Here is a 19,826-nt window from a genome sequence, read left to right as displayed (position 1 = left end):
CACTCATAACAGCCTTTCTGTCAGCATTTCAGCATGCGTTATCTATGTGCCATCTTACACTTTCAAACATACATACTACTTTTTCATTGTTCTTTCTGTGTGATTGTGGAGACTATAAATGTTTCACAGAAGCTCAGAGCCAGGAAATGGATGGAAAAATTGAAGAATGTTTAGCAGAAACCTAACTAGAAGCCAAGTTAAAGTAACAGGTAGATTGCAAATTCTAAAAATGGTAAGAATGCCATTTCTGGTATCTTTAAATGAGAATCCATATATGGAATTATTCTAAGTGGGTTTCTACAATGAAGAATGTCATGAACTTTTTTAAAGAAAGCCTATTCTGTCCATACATATGGTCGTATTAACTTGTGAATTATATGACTAATATATTGTTTGTCCTTCTTTTGTGCAAGATGATTATACTTTCTTAATCTGCCAGATGATTCCTAATTCTTAGCTAAGATTTCTGAAAGTTTTGTGTTTTCTCTGCATCCCCACCAATAGCTGAATGGGTTCCTTTCTGGCTGCATCTGTGCTATGGAAGGGTAGGACTGCTCCTGAGGTGCAGGAAGGTGCCCAAGCTATTTCCTCATTCTAAGGATGAGACCTAAAGCATACTGTTGTTTTCTTTCTCACCTCTGTAGCTGTCTGGTTGCTCCTGGCAGGAAATCTTGCTGTGAGGGGTGCAGGGAATGAAAGCACAGCCTAATAGGTTATGTATCTGGATGATCAGAAGTAGAAGTATAGTGCATGCAGTGGAGCGTGCCTGTTCCATAGTTTAAATACAGCCTCTGAAAAACGATCTGAGATCTTTTTATTCTTTTTTGAAGAATATATTATTTTGGTGGCTGATTTTTTTTATCTCAGTAAGAGATTAACCATAGAGTGTCTTAATGTTCAGTCATACCCTTAACATATTTTAGTTTTAAAGAAGGGTTAAACAATAAGAGATGAGAAGTACCTCTTGTATTGGAGAGAGTTATTTGTTGGTTAAAAGCAAAACAGAGGACTGTGAGGAACTTCAAAGAGATCTGAGAAGGCTCACTGGATTGATTAACACCATTCAGCTCTGAGCAATGCAAACAATGCAGGCTGGAAGGCAAAGTGTTTAAGTTATACACTTGATTTGCAAGTTGTCTAAGTTCAATATGGGCACCTTGGTATGATCTCTGAAAAGCAAAAAGCTGTTTTTGCTAAATGAATGCTTATCAACACAGAAGGAATTATGAAGCACCATGTAGAGAAGATAATGGACTTTTTTTTTTTTTTAATCAATGGTGCAACTTCATTTGGAATATTTTGCGCTCACTGATCATGTCATTAAAAAATTCGCACAGATGCAGAACTGGAAAGGTTTTAGAGAAAGGCAGTAAAGGCAATTAAGGGCTGAGGAAAAATACGTGGAGAGAGATTACTTTATTGCATCCCATTGCATCTCATTTTACTGCAATGTGATAATGAGCTTCTCCTACTTCTCTCATACCAACTAAAAGGTTAGCAACTGAGTTGAAAATTCAAAACATAAAAGGAATTTTTTTTAAACGTGCCGTAATGCCAGTTGGCAATACGTTTCTTTGGGAAGTTGCTGAAATTAAGACCATGAAGTTATTGAAAAAGAGTGGGAAATGAACAGCGAGAATATTCGGAGCTGTAACTTTGCTGTGACATTAGCGTTGTCACACTTTGTAAGGTATGTATGAGCGTACTGACAGGCTAGTCCCTTGTATTGCCATTTGTATTTAGCAAAGAGAAAAGGGAAAGTGGTATGCAAACTTCATTGGGTGTATCTGGCTGTATCTATGTGTCACTACCCTCCACGTCCAGAATTGAAACTATAATATGTGGTTACTGAAACTGTCTTGTATCACTTGGAAGACAAAACAATAACAGCTAGTCAAGAAAAAAAATAGTCCTTGAGTAATACTAGTAAGTGTCAAACATCTTTGAGAAGCAACTTGTTTGACTTACTACCCCTAGTAAAAACTTCTAGGAAATTACGCGGTGTTGAAGGAACATGTGGCAAAGCCAGGATTATGTGCGGCATAAAGACTAAATTTCCCTGCAACTGGAGGAGTAGAAGAGCTGGCTTTGTGCGGGCGAGGGCCGCGGGGACTGCTACTCCCATTTCGTCTTTGGCCCGCAAGCCCGGGTTTAGCGGAGCTTTGCAACAACCCCCTTCGGGCAAAATACAGCGCTTCCTGCCTCCGGTGTTGCGGGTGGCCCCTGCCAGGCCGCCGCGTCTGCATCCGGGGCTGTCGCCGTCCCGCGCTGTTTCGGTTTCGGTTCCGGCCGAAAGCCGGCGGCGCTTCGGTAAACGAAACTGGGGCGGTCCCTGACGCGCGGAGACTGCGTCGTGGCTCGCCTCGCCTCGGCTCGGCTCGGCTCGGCGGAACTTCCAGTGTGTGCCGGGGCACGGAGGTAACCGCGGGCAGAGGCGCTTGGAGGGGAGGCGGGAAGCTGACATATCCCGCGGGGAAGACTCTTCACCCGGCTATAAGGCGGCGCCCGAGCGAGTCGCCCTGCTTGCGCGCGGTGGCAGCGGACGCGCCGGGGCTGCCCGACGCGTGCGAGCGCCAGGCGGGCTCGGGATGCTGGGCTTCGGGCGCAGCCGAGCCCCTGCGTTTGGGGGAAAAGCCCCGTCGCTGCCTCCCGGAGCCGAGGCCGCTTGTGCCGCTCCTCCCGGGAGGCGGGCTGCAGCAGGGAAGAGGGACTGCTCGCCGCTGTGCCAGGAGGTGGCAAGGGCCGCAGGGCCCTCTCCCCGTGCCCGCAGCGCGGGGACCGAGGCGCCCGGGGGTGAGCTCAGAGAGTCGTCGTGGCCTGTGGAGGGATTGGAATCGGGGTTTCTAGTACTCAAAGAGCCTGGAAGTTTCTAACCCCCTGGGGACTGCATGGGCTTATAGCCCGTTGGGTGCTCTGTTGCTGTTCCTCTTACTGTGCATTGGAATGCTAACCCTAACCGAGCATGTACTGGGAAACAGAAATATCCTTTCTGGGTGCCTTTACAAGTTGCCCTTTAGAAAAAGATCAGTTTGGAAATGCTTTTCCTTGGGGCCATTGCTGGTATTTTCACAGTTGCTTCTATTCCCCCCCCTCAAGTTTCAATTTAAAAAATCCTGCTATTAAATTGATCTACTTTTTGCTTTTTAGTGTAATTCTTTATCTTTTCTTCTGCTTATCTATTTGACTTGTTATCGTTACCATGGATTTATTTTCTGTATGTATCACTGGGGCCTGACAATCATCACATTTTGAAAGGATATGTTAAAAAGCCTTTCTGCCCCACTCTGAAAGAACTCATTTTAATTCTGTCAAGAGAAGTGTTACTGATTTTTCTTTTTTTTTTTCCTGCTGATTCAGTTGGTGATTCAGCTTTTTCTTGCCACATCCTCCCTGATCACTGAATCCCCTGCTTCACTTTCAAAATGTGTTATTCCAGTTAAAAGCAATAGATTTTGAAAAACAGTTGCAAGTCAACTGCTTGGATTAGAAAGCTACCGTGAACTCAATCCTACTGGTATCAGTTTTATATTTTATGTAACAGTGATGGTCTGTCAGAATTAAGGGCTGTCTCTCCACTGTGCTTGGAGACATAGTCATGTCCTTGAACATTGCTTTACAGAACTTTTTTTTTCCTTGGAGATTGTGCCAAAATGGAACGAGACTACATGGGCAAGATCAACAATTATTGTCAAAAGAATAAATTAGAATTCGCATGGTATGATATCCAGATGACTGGCCCTTCTCATGATCCTGAGTAAGTTCAGAATGCATGTCAGTGAACTTTGGGACTCTTACTGCAATGTGCAAAGTACCTAAAGCTTGCAATCAGTGTCTTTTTAGGATCTATGAAAAGTAAAAGCTAGTTTTCTGAAAGTGTATGTGCGGTAGGAGAGCGGTTGAAACTTGTATGCAATCTTACATTTTAGCCTTACATACAGATTGTTTAGGGGAGGGTCATGTGAATTTAAGGAGAAAACTTATTTCAGAGTTAATGGCTGTTTACCAAGAGCAACAGCAATGCACATTACTGGTAGCTGTATTGTAAGTGCGTTATGTATATGTCATGGAGAATCTCAGGAGGGTCGAGGATTACAGCAAGTATTTCAGTTTGTGATGCATGCTAAATTAAGTGCTTTGATTATTATTTAGTTTTACAAGGGTATTTACAGGAATTATTTTTGATTTCTGTTAATTCCTAAGCATTTGCCTAAGGGTATGTTATGTGTAGTTAACTTTGGAATGTCTGTTACAGGAGAAGGGTCTTTTTCATTAAACTGCTTTGCTTTTATTTTTAGAGATGCTTACAGGTGATGGGATATGTATTATTTTTAACATCAGTATGTTTTTTTTGCTGTTCTTGCCCTGACAGAAGTCATAGATACCCAAGATCTAAGATACGTTTCTTTCTGTTTGTTTGCTGGTTTGCATGAAGACAAGCCTCATGCTAATAATCAGGATGTTTCTTTTAAACTGCAGTCTTCCACGTTGCCAGATAGCACTGCCCATGCTGAGCTATCATTAGATCTAACCATAACCCCAGAGTAAGTTAGTATATATTAGCTGGATCTCAGATTTTGATTAATTATCTTATTTTTTTCCATGCAGCTCATGTAATTGCCACAGCTGTAGTCATGCAGCTGCATGTTCATAGGTGACTCAAAGGTGATGGCTGGGACTAATAAACATGTTTCAGGCTTACCCATTTATCTCATTTATCGCCTTTTTTTCATTTTCTATGTGTTCTGCTACATTCACAACTGTAAGTCAGCCAACTGTCTTGTATTTGTAGGTCATGTGCAGTGGGATAGGGGTATCTAGGAAAATCCTGGATAACTTGGGCTTTTCTGAGTATGCAGTGCAGTGCCTGGCTACAGTGAGTCAGCGCTGTAGACCTCCTTGGGTGTCCCTGTGGTGCCTCAGTGTTCTGACTGCTAGAGGGGCAGGTTGGCCATTGCTGGTCCCAGCTGGCTCCCTAACCCTTCTGTGCTGTGTCCTACCTCATAAGCCCTTCTGGAGCTGTCTGGGACATGACACAGAGATACCTGCTGCCAGCTTCTCCCATCCTTCCCTGGCTTTGGTGCTCTAGTGGCTGCTGCTGCGATGTCTGGCAGCGTTGGTACTGAACACAGCCTAAGAGGCTGGAGAGAGCCCAGGCTGGCTCTGTCCTGAGCTGCTCCAGTGACTTTGCACTGCACTGCCAGCTTTCCTGGCCTGGGTACACAGCATGTGGACAGCCAGGCCAGCCATGTCAGGTCTGGGCAGGGCTTATGAACTTGGGGTCCATGGTGGGTAAATGTGGCTGTAACTGCTTTTGTGACCAACTCATGTAACACTCCCTCAGATTTAAATCTAAGGGATGAATAATCCTTAACTCAGATAATTAGCTCATGGTCACTGAGACTCAGACTACAGATTTCCTCAAAACACTTGAATAAAATGGTGAATTTTGGATGCAAAGTTGTAGTAGAATGTGCATAGTATTCAGCACTTACGTATGAGTTGTCTAACAAGCGCTTTCTGGAAGAATGATCTTTCTTTTGTGCTTTGTTTTTATGCTGTTTCCCATGTGTAGAGTATGTGGCATAGCATGGTGTGCTTTGTCCCACCCTTTCTGTCCTTAAGAGCTCTCATAAAGGCTCATTTATGTGTTGACTGCAAGCACTATTCTGCATCACATTCCTTTTTTCACCCTAAGATTTCATTAAAGGAGAGTGAAGTTGGAGAGCACAGTTTCATTAGAGAGTACAGTTGGGATAATGAAAATAAGTCAATTCCTGAAATCATTCCACTCTTCACGAGACAAATTCTCCTGCAGAGAAACTCATTTAGTTCTGCCTAGACTGCTTCTTTGTGTGTAATCTATCTTGTTCACTATTAGCTCGAATAGCTTTATGCTGTGCTGCAATCTGAAGTCCAGATATGTCCTGAGGCCATAGTGACACAATCACTTCAATTCCATGGAAGTCTGTGCTGCTGCCAAAAGCAGAAATTGGTCACCCTCCTCTCCTCTGTTGACTTGGCTGACAACCACCCTTCTTTATTAGGTCACTTTTGAGTTGGACCAGTTTCCTGGTCTGGCTCACTGTGTAGCTGCATGAACAGCAGTGCATGAACAGTTGTGCAAGGGAGATGGAGAGCATCAGTGGTTGAGGTTGAGAAGTGGTGGTGTGTGGGGGTGTGTGTTTGTTTATTTTCTTTTAAGTGGCAGCAGAGGGTTATGCTGGAGTTGAAGTGACTATCTAATTCCATCCTGAATACCTCATGTATGTCTTTTTTCTTTTTCTTTTTTTTTGAGAACTGGTGGAAAGGGACTGTCTTTAAATTTTTGTCAGATGAAGCATCAAACACATTTTTTGCACTTACTAAATATTGTATGTAGCAGTATATCAAAGGCATGTATAATGCCACTTCTGTATCCATGAAACCTAAATTAGCTGATTGTTTCCCTCCATGTAGTTTTGCAGTGCTGAGATACATCCCAGTGTTAGGACTTCATAGGCCTGCCTTTAATAATGCTGACTTGATGCGCTCTTTATGATTTCACTTTTAAAAAGCAGTTCAGCATTTAGAAATTGTTAGAACTACCAAAGAATATGCCTTTGTGTTTAGGGAGGAAGCATAATTTTTAAAAAATATTTCTTGTAAATAATTATGATAATCAGGAGTTGGATATAATAAAACACATGAATACTCAAATACCTCCATGATTAATCTATAGTACTTTACAAATTAAAAAAAAAAGTTGAATCCAAACAAAATTGTATAGGACAAAATGTAACAATGTTTTTATAGAAGTTTTCTTCATTGCAGATTTACAGTTATGCTTAAAATAAATGATGAAGAGTATGGTACAGGCACTGGTAGAACTAAGAAAGAAGCAAAAGCAGCAGCAGCAAGAAAATCATGGCAAATGATAGAAGAAAAGGTGAGTAAACTATAGGACTTTTTATTAGTCAAGGTTGAAGGTGAATCACTAAAAGGAGGGAATAAAATGTTGTCTTCTTTAATTTGGAAGAGGTTATAATTATTATTTAATTTAAGTTGTCTTTGCTTTTTGTTATTCAGTGCTTTTCTACTTTTTTCCACTGAAGTATTTTCCTTGTCATTCTACTAATAGATTGTATGTAGTATTGAGAGTATTTCCTCCTCTTACATCTAGAAGAGGAGGAAATTAATTTGTCTTTCTTAAGCTGCCTTGGTGTGTCCAGAGTGTACAGGTTTTTTTTGTCTTGACAGTTGTGTGATGTAATACAATGTCTTCAAAACATTTGTAGGACGTTATTCAGTATGTCTGTTGCAGCTTTGCTCACAAAATTATTTAATCTCCCTTGATACTCTGTTCATCTTTGTTTCCTTGTCATTATATTCCTGATGGTATAGCTGATTCTGTGCTTTTTATCCTTGATTAATTTATTTTAGGTTTGAATTTTGTTCCCTTAGTTGTTTGCCATATGTTTTGTAGTAACGATTCTTTATTTTTCTTTCTGACTCTGAATACTTCCTAGTACCTTTTAACTGAAATCTTTTCGTATGTGTTACCGTTTGCTTTTTACCATGGCACCATCATTCTTTAAAAACAATTGCTGCATGTTTGTTAATGTATTATTAATAGTGGCAAATCGGGAGACAGCTGTGAAAGGAGCCCTGTTTGTCCTCTCGTATATGCACCAGAGTATTTGCAACCTTTGCTCATAGCAGCATCAGCAGTTTCCTGCTGCCACCCCCCTTCTTGGTTCTGAATCAGGCTGGGAGCAAATTCGAGAGACAGAATTCATGTGTTTGTAAGATATTTCATTGCTCATTCCTTGTCTTTTCTTAGAAGAGGTGGTGAGACATGGTGATTGGTTGGTCCAGTGTTTGGAAAATTTGGCTTAAGTTTCTTTGGAAATTCAAAATGTAATAGTTGTAGGTTGGGGTAGCTGTCTTCTGCCTTAAAAGACTCTATTAATGCACATTTGGAATATTTTAAAATATTTTGAAATACTCACAAAAATTGCAGTATACTCATTCTCTTGTATGCTGTTCTTCTTAAACCATTCATTAATCTTAAGTTTTTAAGTTACCTATTTTGCCTGTTTTGTAGCAAAGTAGATCTTCAAATGTGCAAAATCAAGAGTTAATGACCTCTCCAGTGACCTTACTACGTATGCCAACAGCAGAAGTGCTACCTGCGGTCGACTATGTCAGCCGGCTAAATACATTTTCACAAAAGAAAATGCAAGTGGTTGATTATAATATAAGAACAGTTACTGGAGAAGACCGTGCTCTCAGGTAAGATGTACTTAGCGTCGTTATTTGCTTTTATGTCTTCTCTGTATTTGCTGATACTACTGTTAGTTACCATGAATAGTGTCATCTGAATCTTTTGGAAGTACAGTCAAGATTTGGAGACAGGCTGGAGAGAATCCAGTGGATGACCAGTAAGATGTTTAGGGAGCTGAAGCATGTGACATATGAGGAGAGGCTAAAGTTCAGATCAGTTCAGAAAGCTATTACATGCTATTAGTGAAGTCATGAAAGAAAAATCAGCCAGGGCAGAAATTTGGGAGGTGGAGAAGGCAATTCGGACTCAGGATGTCTTTAAGCTGAGATTTCTGGAGATGACTATATACAGGGAAGTACTGTTATATGTTTGTCCAGTTCTCTCTCTCTCTGTCCATCTCTCTGCTCCTCTTGCTCCCACCTCCAAAGCATCCACAGTGGGTCATTGTCACAAGTTATCAGACTAGATGGACTCCTGGTCCTATGCAGGATATTCTTTTTTTGCTACATGTTTCTTCTCACAGTGTGTAAAGAATGCTGGGAATAGTTGTGTTTTGGGGAATTTTTTTGATAGATAGGAGAACACTGAAGGAATAGGCTGAAGCACAAACAATACCTGTGAAAGAAATAGAGGGGTTTGTATTAGGGGTAACTACTTCTTGGATCTGATCTTAAAGAAAAAAAAAGAATATGTTCTAGACGCTGCTTTTGAAACCTCAGCCAGAAGAAAATACACCACTTACAATGATTTTTTTTTTTTAAGGTAAAATGGCAGCAGAGTCTGGCTTCCTTCAGCCAATGCTTCAGTGAAGCAAAGCAAATAGAGGGTCACTTCCTCAAGAAAAAAGTTTTCTTTTTTCTTTTTTTTTTAAGTTTATGTGTTAGAATAATGTCATGCCACTTAAGTAGGACAACCTTCAGCTTTAAATTTTCGATTATCTTGGTTGTTGCTCTGGCACCTTGGTGGACTTCTTAGCATGTAATTCTAAGGAGTGATAAAGAATATATATTTTAGCAATAGCTGCTGGAAAACTCCCTCTCTACTTCCCTGTAAAATTAGTGATTTTAAAACTTCAACTAAAGTGACTACTCTAAGTTGACTCCTGCATATAGCAGGAAGCTCATTGGGTAAATGTCCTAGGATCATGCCGTGGTGGAAAGCAGAGTGAGCCTGTTTGAAAAGTCCCATTTTCTCTTGCTTTTGCCCTTGGGTTTAATTCAGATATCCTTTTTCCTATGAGGCAAGAAACACTTCTGTTTGCATGCTGTTCACGTATGTGGCTTTCCCAACGAGGCAGTAGAACTACTGTTTTAATTCCATTGTTCTCTAAGGATACAGCTGGCAAGAGAGTGAAGTATCAATATAAATTCTGAGTAGGGCTCATATGGTATATATCAAATCCTGAAGGAACTGAGGAGTGAAGTGATTGAACTGCTGCCAGTTTTTGTAGTCTACTTCAAATCAGCTACTGTAGTGGACTACTCTACTGTACTTAAATCCAGTCATGGTTTTAACATTGAGGAAATTGGAGATAAATTTATTGCAGGGAATAAAAGATACTAATAGGGTCTCTAATACCTACACATGACACATGGGCCAAACAAGCCTGTTTTGGGTCTCTTGTCAGGGGACCAGTTGTTCAGTCATTAGTCATTTATTCCCACTGTGATTGTGTCCTACAATATATGAAGTTAATAAATTTTTGTATGAATTTTGAGAATCAGAGCCATATATTAATGCCATCATTCTGTTCAGGAGTTCATTCTAGGGAAGACGCACTTTATCAGATGCTTCTTAATTGGTACCTGTGTCCCTTTAAGGATCAGGTTGATTAATAAAGTTATTTACAAAATGTATTAAATAACAGCCATAATAAAAACCTTAATTCTCTTTATTTTATCAAGATTTCTTGATGCTGACTTTCAAATACTGAATATTCACCATGAATGTATCATTCTTTAAGCTACACCTTAATCAGCTCGCTCTGAGAGGAGAGTTTTTTTTAAATAACAGGATCTTGTAGGCAAAGCTGTTAAAATTTTAAATTAAAAAGCACTGGATTACATTGAATATAACAGTACTTTACATTTCAGTTCAAAATTTGCAGAGAGTTTGTGGTCATGGGTGCCTACTAGATGAGGCTTTGCGGAGTTCAACCCTCAAAAAGTGTTAAATACATTGTCTTGAAAGCATGTCAAATTAGGTATTTACCATTACTAATTATATTGAATGAATATTGAAAATATTCTTCTGAATATGTATGTTTTAGGCTTCCTTTCTATAATGTCAGTTGACTGTACTTTTTTTTACTGAAGTTTGTCATATAGGGTGTAAGGAGACTTTATTCTCTGTTGTATTTTGCAGGTTTTTGTGTACTTGTACAGTTAGTGGTCATGTTTATGGAAACGGCACTGGAATTTCTCAAGCTGCTGCAAAACAAGCTGCTGCAAAACAAGCGTATGAGAAGCTAGATGAGCAAGGAGATCTAACAGTATGTACTACATTTAGCCTAAGAGAGAAGTTTGATTTTCATATCCTTAATCTTTGAAACAGATTTCCTTATTTGGCTTAAAAACATAGGTTCCTTTTAAGAGAGAAATAGTCCAGATTTTGGAGGGTTGGTTGGGCTACAGCATTCTGTTGGTAAAACTTGTTGTCTTTTTATGTCTGGTTGCTGGGTTAAAAAAACTCTGTGTATTCAGAACATGGTCTGATATGTTATAATACAAAGATGCATGTATATTAAAAATTTCTGTATTCTCTCTACTGATTGTTTCTTGAAAGTGCTGTCAAGCTGGCTGCTATGAATGTAAATCTCTTATTGCCTTCCATTGGGTCTAAAATCTTCTGTGAAGTATGAGAAAGGCAGAATCAGGAGTGAGAATCAAAAGAACTGTGTCTTTCTAGTGTTACAAGGAAAGATTCTATTGAAGCAATCTCTAACACCATCCTCTAGAGAGCAGAGCTGTTGTCTTCATGACAGCTATCATATTTCCATACATGCACAAAAGTATCAGAATTCTAAAATCCCAAAATGCTTCTGAAATACACAGAATAGTACATATGAACTAATTAATATGGCATGTAATTTGCAGTTTTTTAGTGGAGGGAGGCCGTAAGGGTAAGGAAAGAAATCTTTTCCATTTTAAATACTTGGTTGTAACTACTTTGACAGCTTACTGTGGATTTTTTCGTTTTTAAGTTAGCCACTTAGTTAGAATGGTCTATTATAACTCTAGAATCCTTCCTTAATATTGTAATGTATTGTGAGCTGAAGGACTTTTTTTGTAGTCTGAAATTTACTACCTCAAGCAGAAGCTCTGTCTGTAGTTTTTTGTTTACTTGTTTTTAATTTTTATGCTAAGTTTATTCATTCTCAGTGGTCTGTTTGACAATCAAAATGTAACTAAATGTATATCATCAGCAAAAAGCAGTAAAGGCCCAGTGTATTCCTGAGTCCAAAAAAGGTGAGGGAGGGAAGGTTTCTCTTTTATGTTTGTTACTGAAACAAACTCTGAATTTGTTGACTTTTCGTCAGGTTAAGGTCTGTAACAATAGTAGGGTTTGCTTTTAATGTTATATTTAAGCTCCTACGATGTGGGGGGAAAGAAGGAGGGAACTCTGCTAAGCATTTAGGATTAATTATGCCCTGAGTTAGCAATCCAGATTTTAAGGGTTATCACACTGAAGGCATTTAAATTTTTTTTTTAACAGGCTTATAGTTAGATTTGCAGCTGTCCTGATTATATATACCAAAGCCTACGTAGGTCTCATTTTTCAAATGGACAATTGCATGTTCAGCTAACAATGGAAACATTTGCTTTTCGTAACCATCTGTTGTCATAATTTTTAATAGATTTCAGATTCTGCTTCTGCACATGTCAGCATAAGCTGAATGTGAGTGGGAAAATGCTCCCTGTGAAAGGGCCTTGTTTTTTGCTACTATGGGTGGAAGTTAGGCAGATGCTTTTCTTATGCATAGCTTCAGCCGGTAACAACTTCCACTTAGAACCTCATAATCTTCCCTCCGCCCTTTTAGAATAGCACCTTTTACACTAGGGATTTTCTAAGTGATTTTGTTAAGCATTTTTAGTTGTTTTTTTTTTTCTTTTCTTTTCAGGAGGGAAGGGAAACATCTAACATCAGTTCCACAACTAGCAAATCTACTAATTCCTATGGAATGTCAAATCTGTCTGACTCAAAGTAAGTTGGATTCATTGATACTGTAATGCTAACAAAATGTATTTACTAAATTTACTTAATTTACTAATGTGATCTAGTTCTAAATAAAATTGCTCACAGTTTCTTTATTGCAATATAAAGATGTTCGAGTTTGTATTTCTTTGACTTCAGAGGAAAATTCATTGTAATTGTGCAAGTCTGTTTGACCCACGTCCTTACAATCTAGCTTATAGTAGTTTTAGAGATTTCTGATATATTTGTTGTTCGGCACAAATAATTATTTCAGAAGCATTTCTATTGTGACATAAAATAATGCTACTCCATTCAGTAGCTTTGTTTCATTCCATTTCTAACACTCGTTTTTCTACTGTGGCACTCTGAACTCGGTATAATTCAATTTCAGTACTTTTCTGTGCTCTACATTCTGATTTTTTTTCTGTATTTTTTCCCTTTCATTCTCTATAAATCTTCAATCCCACTGAAGGGAAGATTTGCTTACCGAGAGAAAATCAATGTGCCTAATGTTTCATTTGTGATTTGGGAACCTTAGATCAGACCTTTTGTGCCTAACAGTTAATTTGACAGTGGTGCTACTACTATTTTTTTTATCTTCCTTGTGCCATTGTAAAGCAAGCTGATACATAAAGCACCAGAGGTGGCTGTGCTGCATTGAAATGAACCTCTGTACTTAACCTACTTAATTGAAGGATATCAACTTTTTCAGATTTTATAGAAATAGACAATTTTATTGTAAAATATTGCTGTTTTATTAGCTGTTCAGAATAAAGTTTTGTAGCTTAAATCAATCATGATTATTGATGCTTTTTTTGTGTTTTGCTTCTTAAAAATTGTACTCTGTTAATGCTTCTTTTTTCATAGTAACAAGCATTGTAATTTTTATTTAGGAATATGTTACTTCCACCTAAAACCAGTCTATTATTTTTCCGTGATAGTGGTATTTCTTTTGAAGACTCATGTGAAAACTTGGTAGAAAACATGAAAAACATGGTAACAAGTGAAAAGCCTTTACCTTCTCAGGTATAGTATAGAAGTGGTCTTGCTCGTAATTACGTTTTAGACCCAAAATAGAGCAAACTTCTAGTCGAAGTGTAGCATCAGTTTGCTCCTGTATGCACTAAAGTTATCACTAGAAAACATATGTGAGTTTTTTTCCCCCAAAATATTTGGTACCTTATTACTGTGAACCATTAGTTGTTTATTTATGTACTGTAGACCCATTTTATATACTGTTAACCAAATGGGCTTGTACTCCCAAGAACGAGGACAGGACTAACCTTGTATTTTCTATGCAAATAGAATGATTTGGAAAGAATATTGATGTCATATACAGAATATGTGAACATTTTAAACTAAGCTACAACATCAGTCATTACTTTTTATACAAGGTATGTTCATATTTATAGACAATCGCTAGATACAGTCTCAGGCACATTTTAAACTAATTTTTTATAGTGAAAATATTCAACATATCTGAGTTGTGTTTGTTTCTCTTTTTTGTATAGAGAAATGCTCAAAGGTCTGCTCTGAAATCCAAAAGGTATGTGTTTATTTCTAGATAGCTATTTTCCATAAATGATCTTGCAAACCTCTTTAGTGTTTTCTATACATAACATAGAAGTATTGCTAGTAGCAGGTATGTTTCTTTTCTCTTGTCACATATTATAAAAACAGTTCATTACAAATTTTGCTTTTATCCTTGTTAAAGAAAACTGGCAGCTAAATTTGATAAGGCAAGAAACGAGGAAGAAAGTATGTCAGATTCAGATGAAAGTTCATCAGATTTGGACACAAGTGACAGTGAGGATGGTAAAAATGCATACACAGTGGATAAAAGGTAAGAAAGAATTTTTAATAAGATTTGTTTGGCAATTACAGTATGTAGTGGTCTAGATTTCTGTTTGTTTATTTGAAATAGAATGTGGGAAAATACTGCTGTAATTGATGCTTGAGGTGTTTTTCTTTTTAAATATACTATAGCAACTGATATGCAGTGATATTTGATGCTTACAACCAGAAGTTGTTTGTGTGAAGATATGAAGGTAGTTGCCCTACAGTCTGTCAAGGCAGGTACATATATTGAAATGTAACAGGCAACATGTTTTACTGGCATAGTGAGGTGCCATCTATAGCCCTTGTAATGGGAAACTTCCTGGAATCACTGCCTTATGGCACACCATCCTTCCTGATTCGTCAAATTGCCTTTGTGACATAGCAAGCTTTTTTATAATGAAGTATCTACTGTCTGAAATATTGGAGAAAGAACATTTTTGTTTCACACATGGAAGGATGGGAAAAGTTCTGCCATCCAGAAATCTCCCAGTTAATCTGTACTAAAGCACAAAATAGCTTGTGACCAGTTTGGCAAATCTGGATTATAACAAAAAATGAAAAGAAAAGGGCCAGTGTGAATTTGGTATCCTTTTTTGATAAATACAAAAGTTAAATGTTGCATTATCTTACTGATTGATTCTGCTGTTCTAAATAGCTTTAATAAGGAGAATTTTATGAAAGCCTGTTTAAATGGATCAGCAAGGTTGCCTGAAGAACATGTAGTGAAGCAGGAGCTATGAACTCTTTGGTCTTAAATGTTGAAGAAAATTTTAAGCAGGTGTGAGTATGTGTGTCACAATAGTATGTTTTTGTAGGAGCTTAATATGACTTTAAATATGGGTCTTTATTTTGTATGTTCAAGAGACAAGTTAAAACATTCTAATGAGTGACCAAATAAAGGAATAGTTTCTTCATTTATTGAAGCAGTGCAGAGTAATGAATGAAGCAACTTTATTCTTGTTGCCATATGAAAAAAAAAACTAAAACTGTCATGAAGCTTCATTTACGAGTGCCTAAAATTGAAAATTGTAGGGTAAGTAAGTTTTGAGAGCCTGTTTGGTGAAAATGTTGATGGATAGCATGAATAGAAACACATTCCTCTTGATACATGAGTTTGAAATAGACTGAGAAGCAACTTGAGAATCGTCATGTTAGTAGAAAGGACATTCCTCAAGTTGAAAATTTTAAAAATCCTTTCAAAGTTGCTGAGAATTTAGTCCAAACATCTTTCACAGAAACATTTTCATACTGATGCACTTTTGTGCAACCACAACTAAGATATGTGAGTGATCTGATTCGAGTCTATTTTGCCTGGCATAGAACTAGACTTAAGCTAGAATCTGGATGAGTTTCTTATCCATAGGTGGTAGGCACTCAGATGTAATGCTATCTCAGTTTCCCTTTGTATAATTTATGAAATGTTTACTAGAAGTACTAGTTGGAACTCATTCTTTCACATTTCAGGTGAGAGCTGTAACTGTGGGTTATAGGAGCATTTTCCCTTGTTTTTTATTTTATTTTTATTTTTTATTCTTCAGGACTTAGACTTAGGCCTAAATAGGTGAGTGATCCTTGTAGAATGATATTTCAGCAGATGTGTTATACTTTACAGAATCGTTCTTGTATCTTTTAAGTTTAACCTTAAAGACACTTGTTACTTTTTTTTTTTTTTTTTTTTTTTTTTTTAAGATTTCTTAAGGATTTTAAAAATATAGTGCCTATTGGTGAAGGTGGTTTTGGGAATGTTTTCAAAGCAACAGCAAAGATTGTTGAGAAAACCTATGCAGTCAAACGAGTCCAGCTTACAAAGTAAGTACTGTATATGTACTTGTGTTGTTTATTTACTTTAGGACATCAGTTTTTGATAGTTTAATTATTTTGTCTCTTTAATAATTCTTGTAGTATGTAAGCAATTTCGACTATTAATTGACCATTTTTCTGGTTAAACTCCTTTTTCTTTATTTCTAAGTGAAGCTGAAAATAGCATGCAACTCTGCTAATTTTTATATGCAATGGAATAATTTAGGTGAAGCTGTAAGAAAATGATTTATTAAGTTTTACTTTCTGTGAACAAAGTATTACAGAGTTGTTATTAGTTATGGTTATTATATACTTGAAGAGAACTTGCTGATTTATAAAACATTGAAAGCAGCAGTGTTACTTTGGCAGGTTGCATTGTCTGATAATGCCCTTATCAGTAACATATAACATGACTATAAATACAGAAAATTGAAAAAAAATGAAAGTAATACATTTTTGTGTATGTGACTTCATATAGGACCTGTGTTGTCATTCTTTTGACAGTGTTACTTGTCCTATATAAATCCCAACACAGAATCATTATCTTAAATTATTTAAAGTAATTTTCTATAGCTGGTACCTAGTAGTGTATTTTATCAGCAGCTAAAAAACTAGAATTTCTTTTAATCTATTCATAAAATTTCAGGTTGTTCCTTTAAAATCATAATACTAACCTTAAATTTGGAGAAAATTGTCCCTTGTATTGTGTAACTGCCCTTCTTCAAGTTTTTATGTCCTTCACAATTACACATTATTTTAATTTGTATTACAGTCCTGAGAACTATACTGAAAACCATTCTACTGATTCTTCAAATACAGGCTGCTGGTCTGTTGATGGGTTTGACGTTACTTTACTAGGCAATATTGTGGCAGCTAGTGTAGCCCAAATTTAGTAAATGGGTTTTCATGAGTATTTACACTGACTTCTGGATTTGTAAGCAAACTTCAGAGGCGAAAAGAAAAGCATGAGTGTTTGCTACATTGTGTTTTGCTACTCAATGTAAATATGCACTGGAACTCTCTGCTTTTTCTTCTGGCTCTTTTGAGTGGGACTTTTCATTTCTCATAAGGTTAAAACATTTCAGCACTTGGAATAACTGAGCAGATGATAAGAAAAACATAGTTTCTAATTAAAATTTTTAACTTATTTAAATTTTTTTTTTCCAAATTAATGTAAAACTACCTGTAGGTTACAACCACTCCTCGATAGCATGTCTTTTATTGAATTTAGAATTTAATTTTCTTAGGGAAATGTCATTTGTTTGAAATCTTTTTTCTTTTGAGTAGGAATGTAAAGCGTGAAGTGAAAGAACTTGCAGGACTTGACCATGAAAATATTGTGCGATATTACAGTAGTTGGAAAGGGAAGGACTATGTAACTTATCCAGACTCAAGGTAATTCCGAGACAACTCTGCAGTGTGAAACAGCAACTCCCAAATTGCAATCATGAACTTGTTTGCCGTAATAAAGTTTGCGTTGTAAAAATGAAGGCCGATAATTGATTATAAATCTTTATACAAACAGAAGGGTGTACACATACTTACTGTTACAAGAAAAGGCTCAGTACTCTTCAGCAGCAGGTAGCATATAGTTAAGTGCATTTACATCTCCTTCTCTTGGTGAACACTATCTATTATGTAACTTTATCTCTCTCCTCTCTCAATATAAAGAACTTACTGAATCTATGTAGGAGCATAAGAATGCAGAAGTCAAAATTTGGGGCTAGATAGAATTAACAGCAGAAATTTTTTAAAAAAATCTAGCAGTTGGCTGCCAAATCCTTAATCGGGAAGTTGTCCGACTTTTAAAAGTACTGGTCATCCAGCAGCTCTCATAAATTTAATTATTTCTTTAAATTAGCGTTTTAACCATGATGTCTGATACAATATTGATTGTGAATACAGAGCTATTGAGCACAGAGATACAGAATGAAATGTTCTTTCAATTAGAGGTAGTCTTTCAATACTAAGACTTCTGGCAAGACAATGGTGAGAAGTTTACTGGTAAATTAGGATATTATGTAAGTTTCTGCTGCACATCTTTGTCACTAGCAGTAGATTAATACCCTTCAGGTAGGTTATCACACTTCACTAGAGCCATAAAATATTAATGGATTAAAAATTAGGCTTAATATCTGTTCAGTGTGCTCAGAAAAAGAGGAATAAAATGGGGGGGAGTCATTATCAAAAACAACTGTTAATATGTCGGACTCTCAGTATCACTTTTGCATTTTATGTTGAACAGTTATTGGATAAAAAGCAGAAAAAAATCCTCAAAGCTGAGGTCCCAACCTGGAATTCCACTTACTGCCCTGACTTCAGGGCTACAGAGTAATGAGCCAATTAATATTTGTTCTTTCTATACCTCAGAATGCCTTGTTCCAAGGCACTGAGATCTCACAATGCAAGTAGGAAAAGTAAGTGGCTAGCCCCTCTGTGTTCACCTCCTCATTGCTCTGCTGTCCTGCCCCTCTCCATCTCTGCCCTCAGCCTCTCCTTATGGTCTGATGGTGAGGGAACCCTTCCGGAAAGCATGAGGCTGTCAAGTTGGTGAATATATTTAATGTAGGTTTCCAGCTTTCACAATTGTTGCTCTAACTCACAGACTTACGTAAAAGATGGTTACCGCACTCCCTCCTCCAAGGGACAAAGGTTGAAGGAATGTGATTATATGATATTTGGGAGAGTAGAGGAAGCATAATGCTGTGTTTGCTGAGCAGAATAGAAAATTGCAGTGGTTCCTAGAGGGCAAGGTGGGAGCCAAGGACTGTGCTATTTCTTGCTCTGTAGGGCATGCCTCTAGATAGCAGGGGAGCAGAATCTGGGCACTCAGAAAGTTTTCAGTGCAAATAAAGAGGCAAGCAAGAAGTCAAAAATCTTCCAAGGGTAAGCAGCAACTGAGCAGGGACTGTATGGTTTGCAGTTTTACTTATTTAGATCTAGTGCAAATTGATCTGAGATCTTCTTAAAATCAAGGGACTTGCATGCCCTGTTCTGGGGAACTCCCCAGATGATAACAATTAAAAAAAAAATAAGGAGCCAGAGAATCATTGATGCAGTGGCTTGGGAGGAACTGTATTTTGCTGATTTTAATATGGTTATATAATTTGCTTTTGCAGGCAGAGGTCATCCTCAAAACATAGATGTCTTTTTATCCAAATGGAATTATGTGAACAAGGGCCATTGGAAAACTGGATTGAAAATAATCGAGAAAAACGAAACTATCAGGAGATGGCACAAGACAAATTTTTACAAATAGTGAAAGGAGTAGAATATATTCATTCTAAAGGGTTAATTCATCGAGACCTCAAGGTAAGTAGAACAGGTCATTTTTTAAGTGGAAAAATGTAAGTAGTACTTATTGGAAATTCAGACAATGTTAAACTGTTGTAGTCTTTGCTTATTCTGTGATGTGCCTGTGTAGTGTGCCTCTTCTGATATTACTAGTAACTTTTCTTTTTTTTCCAGCAACCAGATTTAGTTCTAAAATCAGAAGGTGAGCTGAAGGATCTCAGAATACAGTAGTTCAAAAAAACAGTCATCAGTTAACAAACCTGTTAAGTGTTAGTGGGACACAAGGCTGCCTATTAGAAAAAGAAGTAGTAACTTACTTTAGTAATAAAATTATATAAAACATTTTTCTTACAATAACAGTGGCGGTCAATCAGCCTGCTTACCAATCTTATAAAAAGAAAGGTGGCAAAAGACTGAGATTAGGAAGTTTGCTTTT

At 37.4% G+C, this 19,826-nt stretch overlaps 1 protein-coding gene across 9 annotated transcripts in view; it reads left to right on the top strand.

Moving 5' to 3' along the window:
- Positions 1-19,826, top strand: part of EIF2AK2 (eukaryotic translation initiation factor 2 alpha kinase 2) — a 32,734-nt gene that overhangs the window by 6,468 nt on the left and 6,440 nt on the right. For 3 of the 9 annotated variants that reach the window (XM_064509450.1, XM_026102620.2, XM_064509449.1), the window contains exons 4-14: positions 3,640-3,754; positions 6,811-6,925; positions 8,084-8,271; positions 10,628-10,754; positions 12,384-12,466; positions 13,351-13,483; positions 13,969-14,003; positions 14,172-14,300; positions 15,986-16,105; positions 17,384-17,491; positions 19,216-19,408. In XM_064509450.1, the coding sequence (XP_064365520.1) occupies positions 3,640-3,754; positions 6,811-6,925; positions 8,084-8,271; positions 10,628-10,754; positions 12,384-12,466; positions 13,351-13,483; positions 13,969-14,003; positions 14,172-14,300; positions 15,986-16,105; positions 17,384-17,491; positions 19,216-19,408 (1,346 nt within the window). Of the gene's footprint in view, positions 1-2,232; positions 2,419-3,619; positions 3,755-6,810; positions 6,926-8,083; positions 8,272-10,627; positions 10,755-12,383; positions 12,467-13,350; positions 13,484-13,968; positions 14,004-14,171; positions 14,301-15,985; positions 16,106-17,383; positions 17,492-19,215; positions 19,409-19,826 lie in introns of those variants that run through there. The other 6 variants (XM_026102625.2, XM_026102627.2, XM_064509451.1 and 3 more) reach the window with 6 other exon arrangements.

This window comes from Dromaius novaehollandiae, chromosome 3 (assembly GCF_036370855.1).
Source record: "Dromaius novaehollandiae isolate bDroNov1 chromosome 3, bDroNov1.hap1, whole genome shotgun sequence".
Classification (NCBI taxonomy): domain Eukaryota; kingdom Metazoa; phylum Chordata; class Aves; order Casuariiformes; family Dromaiidae; genus Dromaius; species Dromaius novaehollandiae.
The sequence above is the reverse complement of the archived record's forward strand: the minus strand, read 5'-3'. Positions and strand labels throughout refer to the sequence as shown.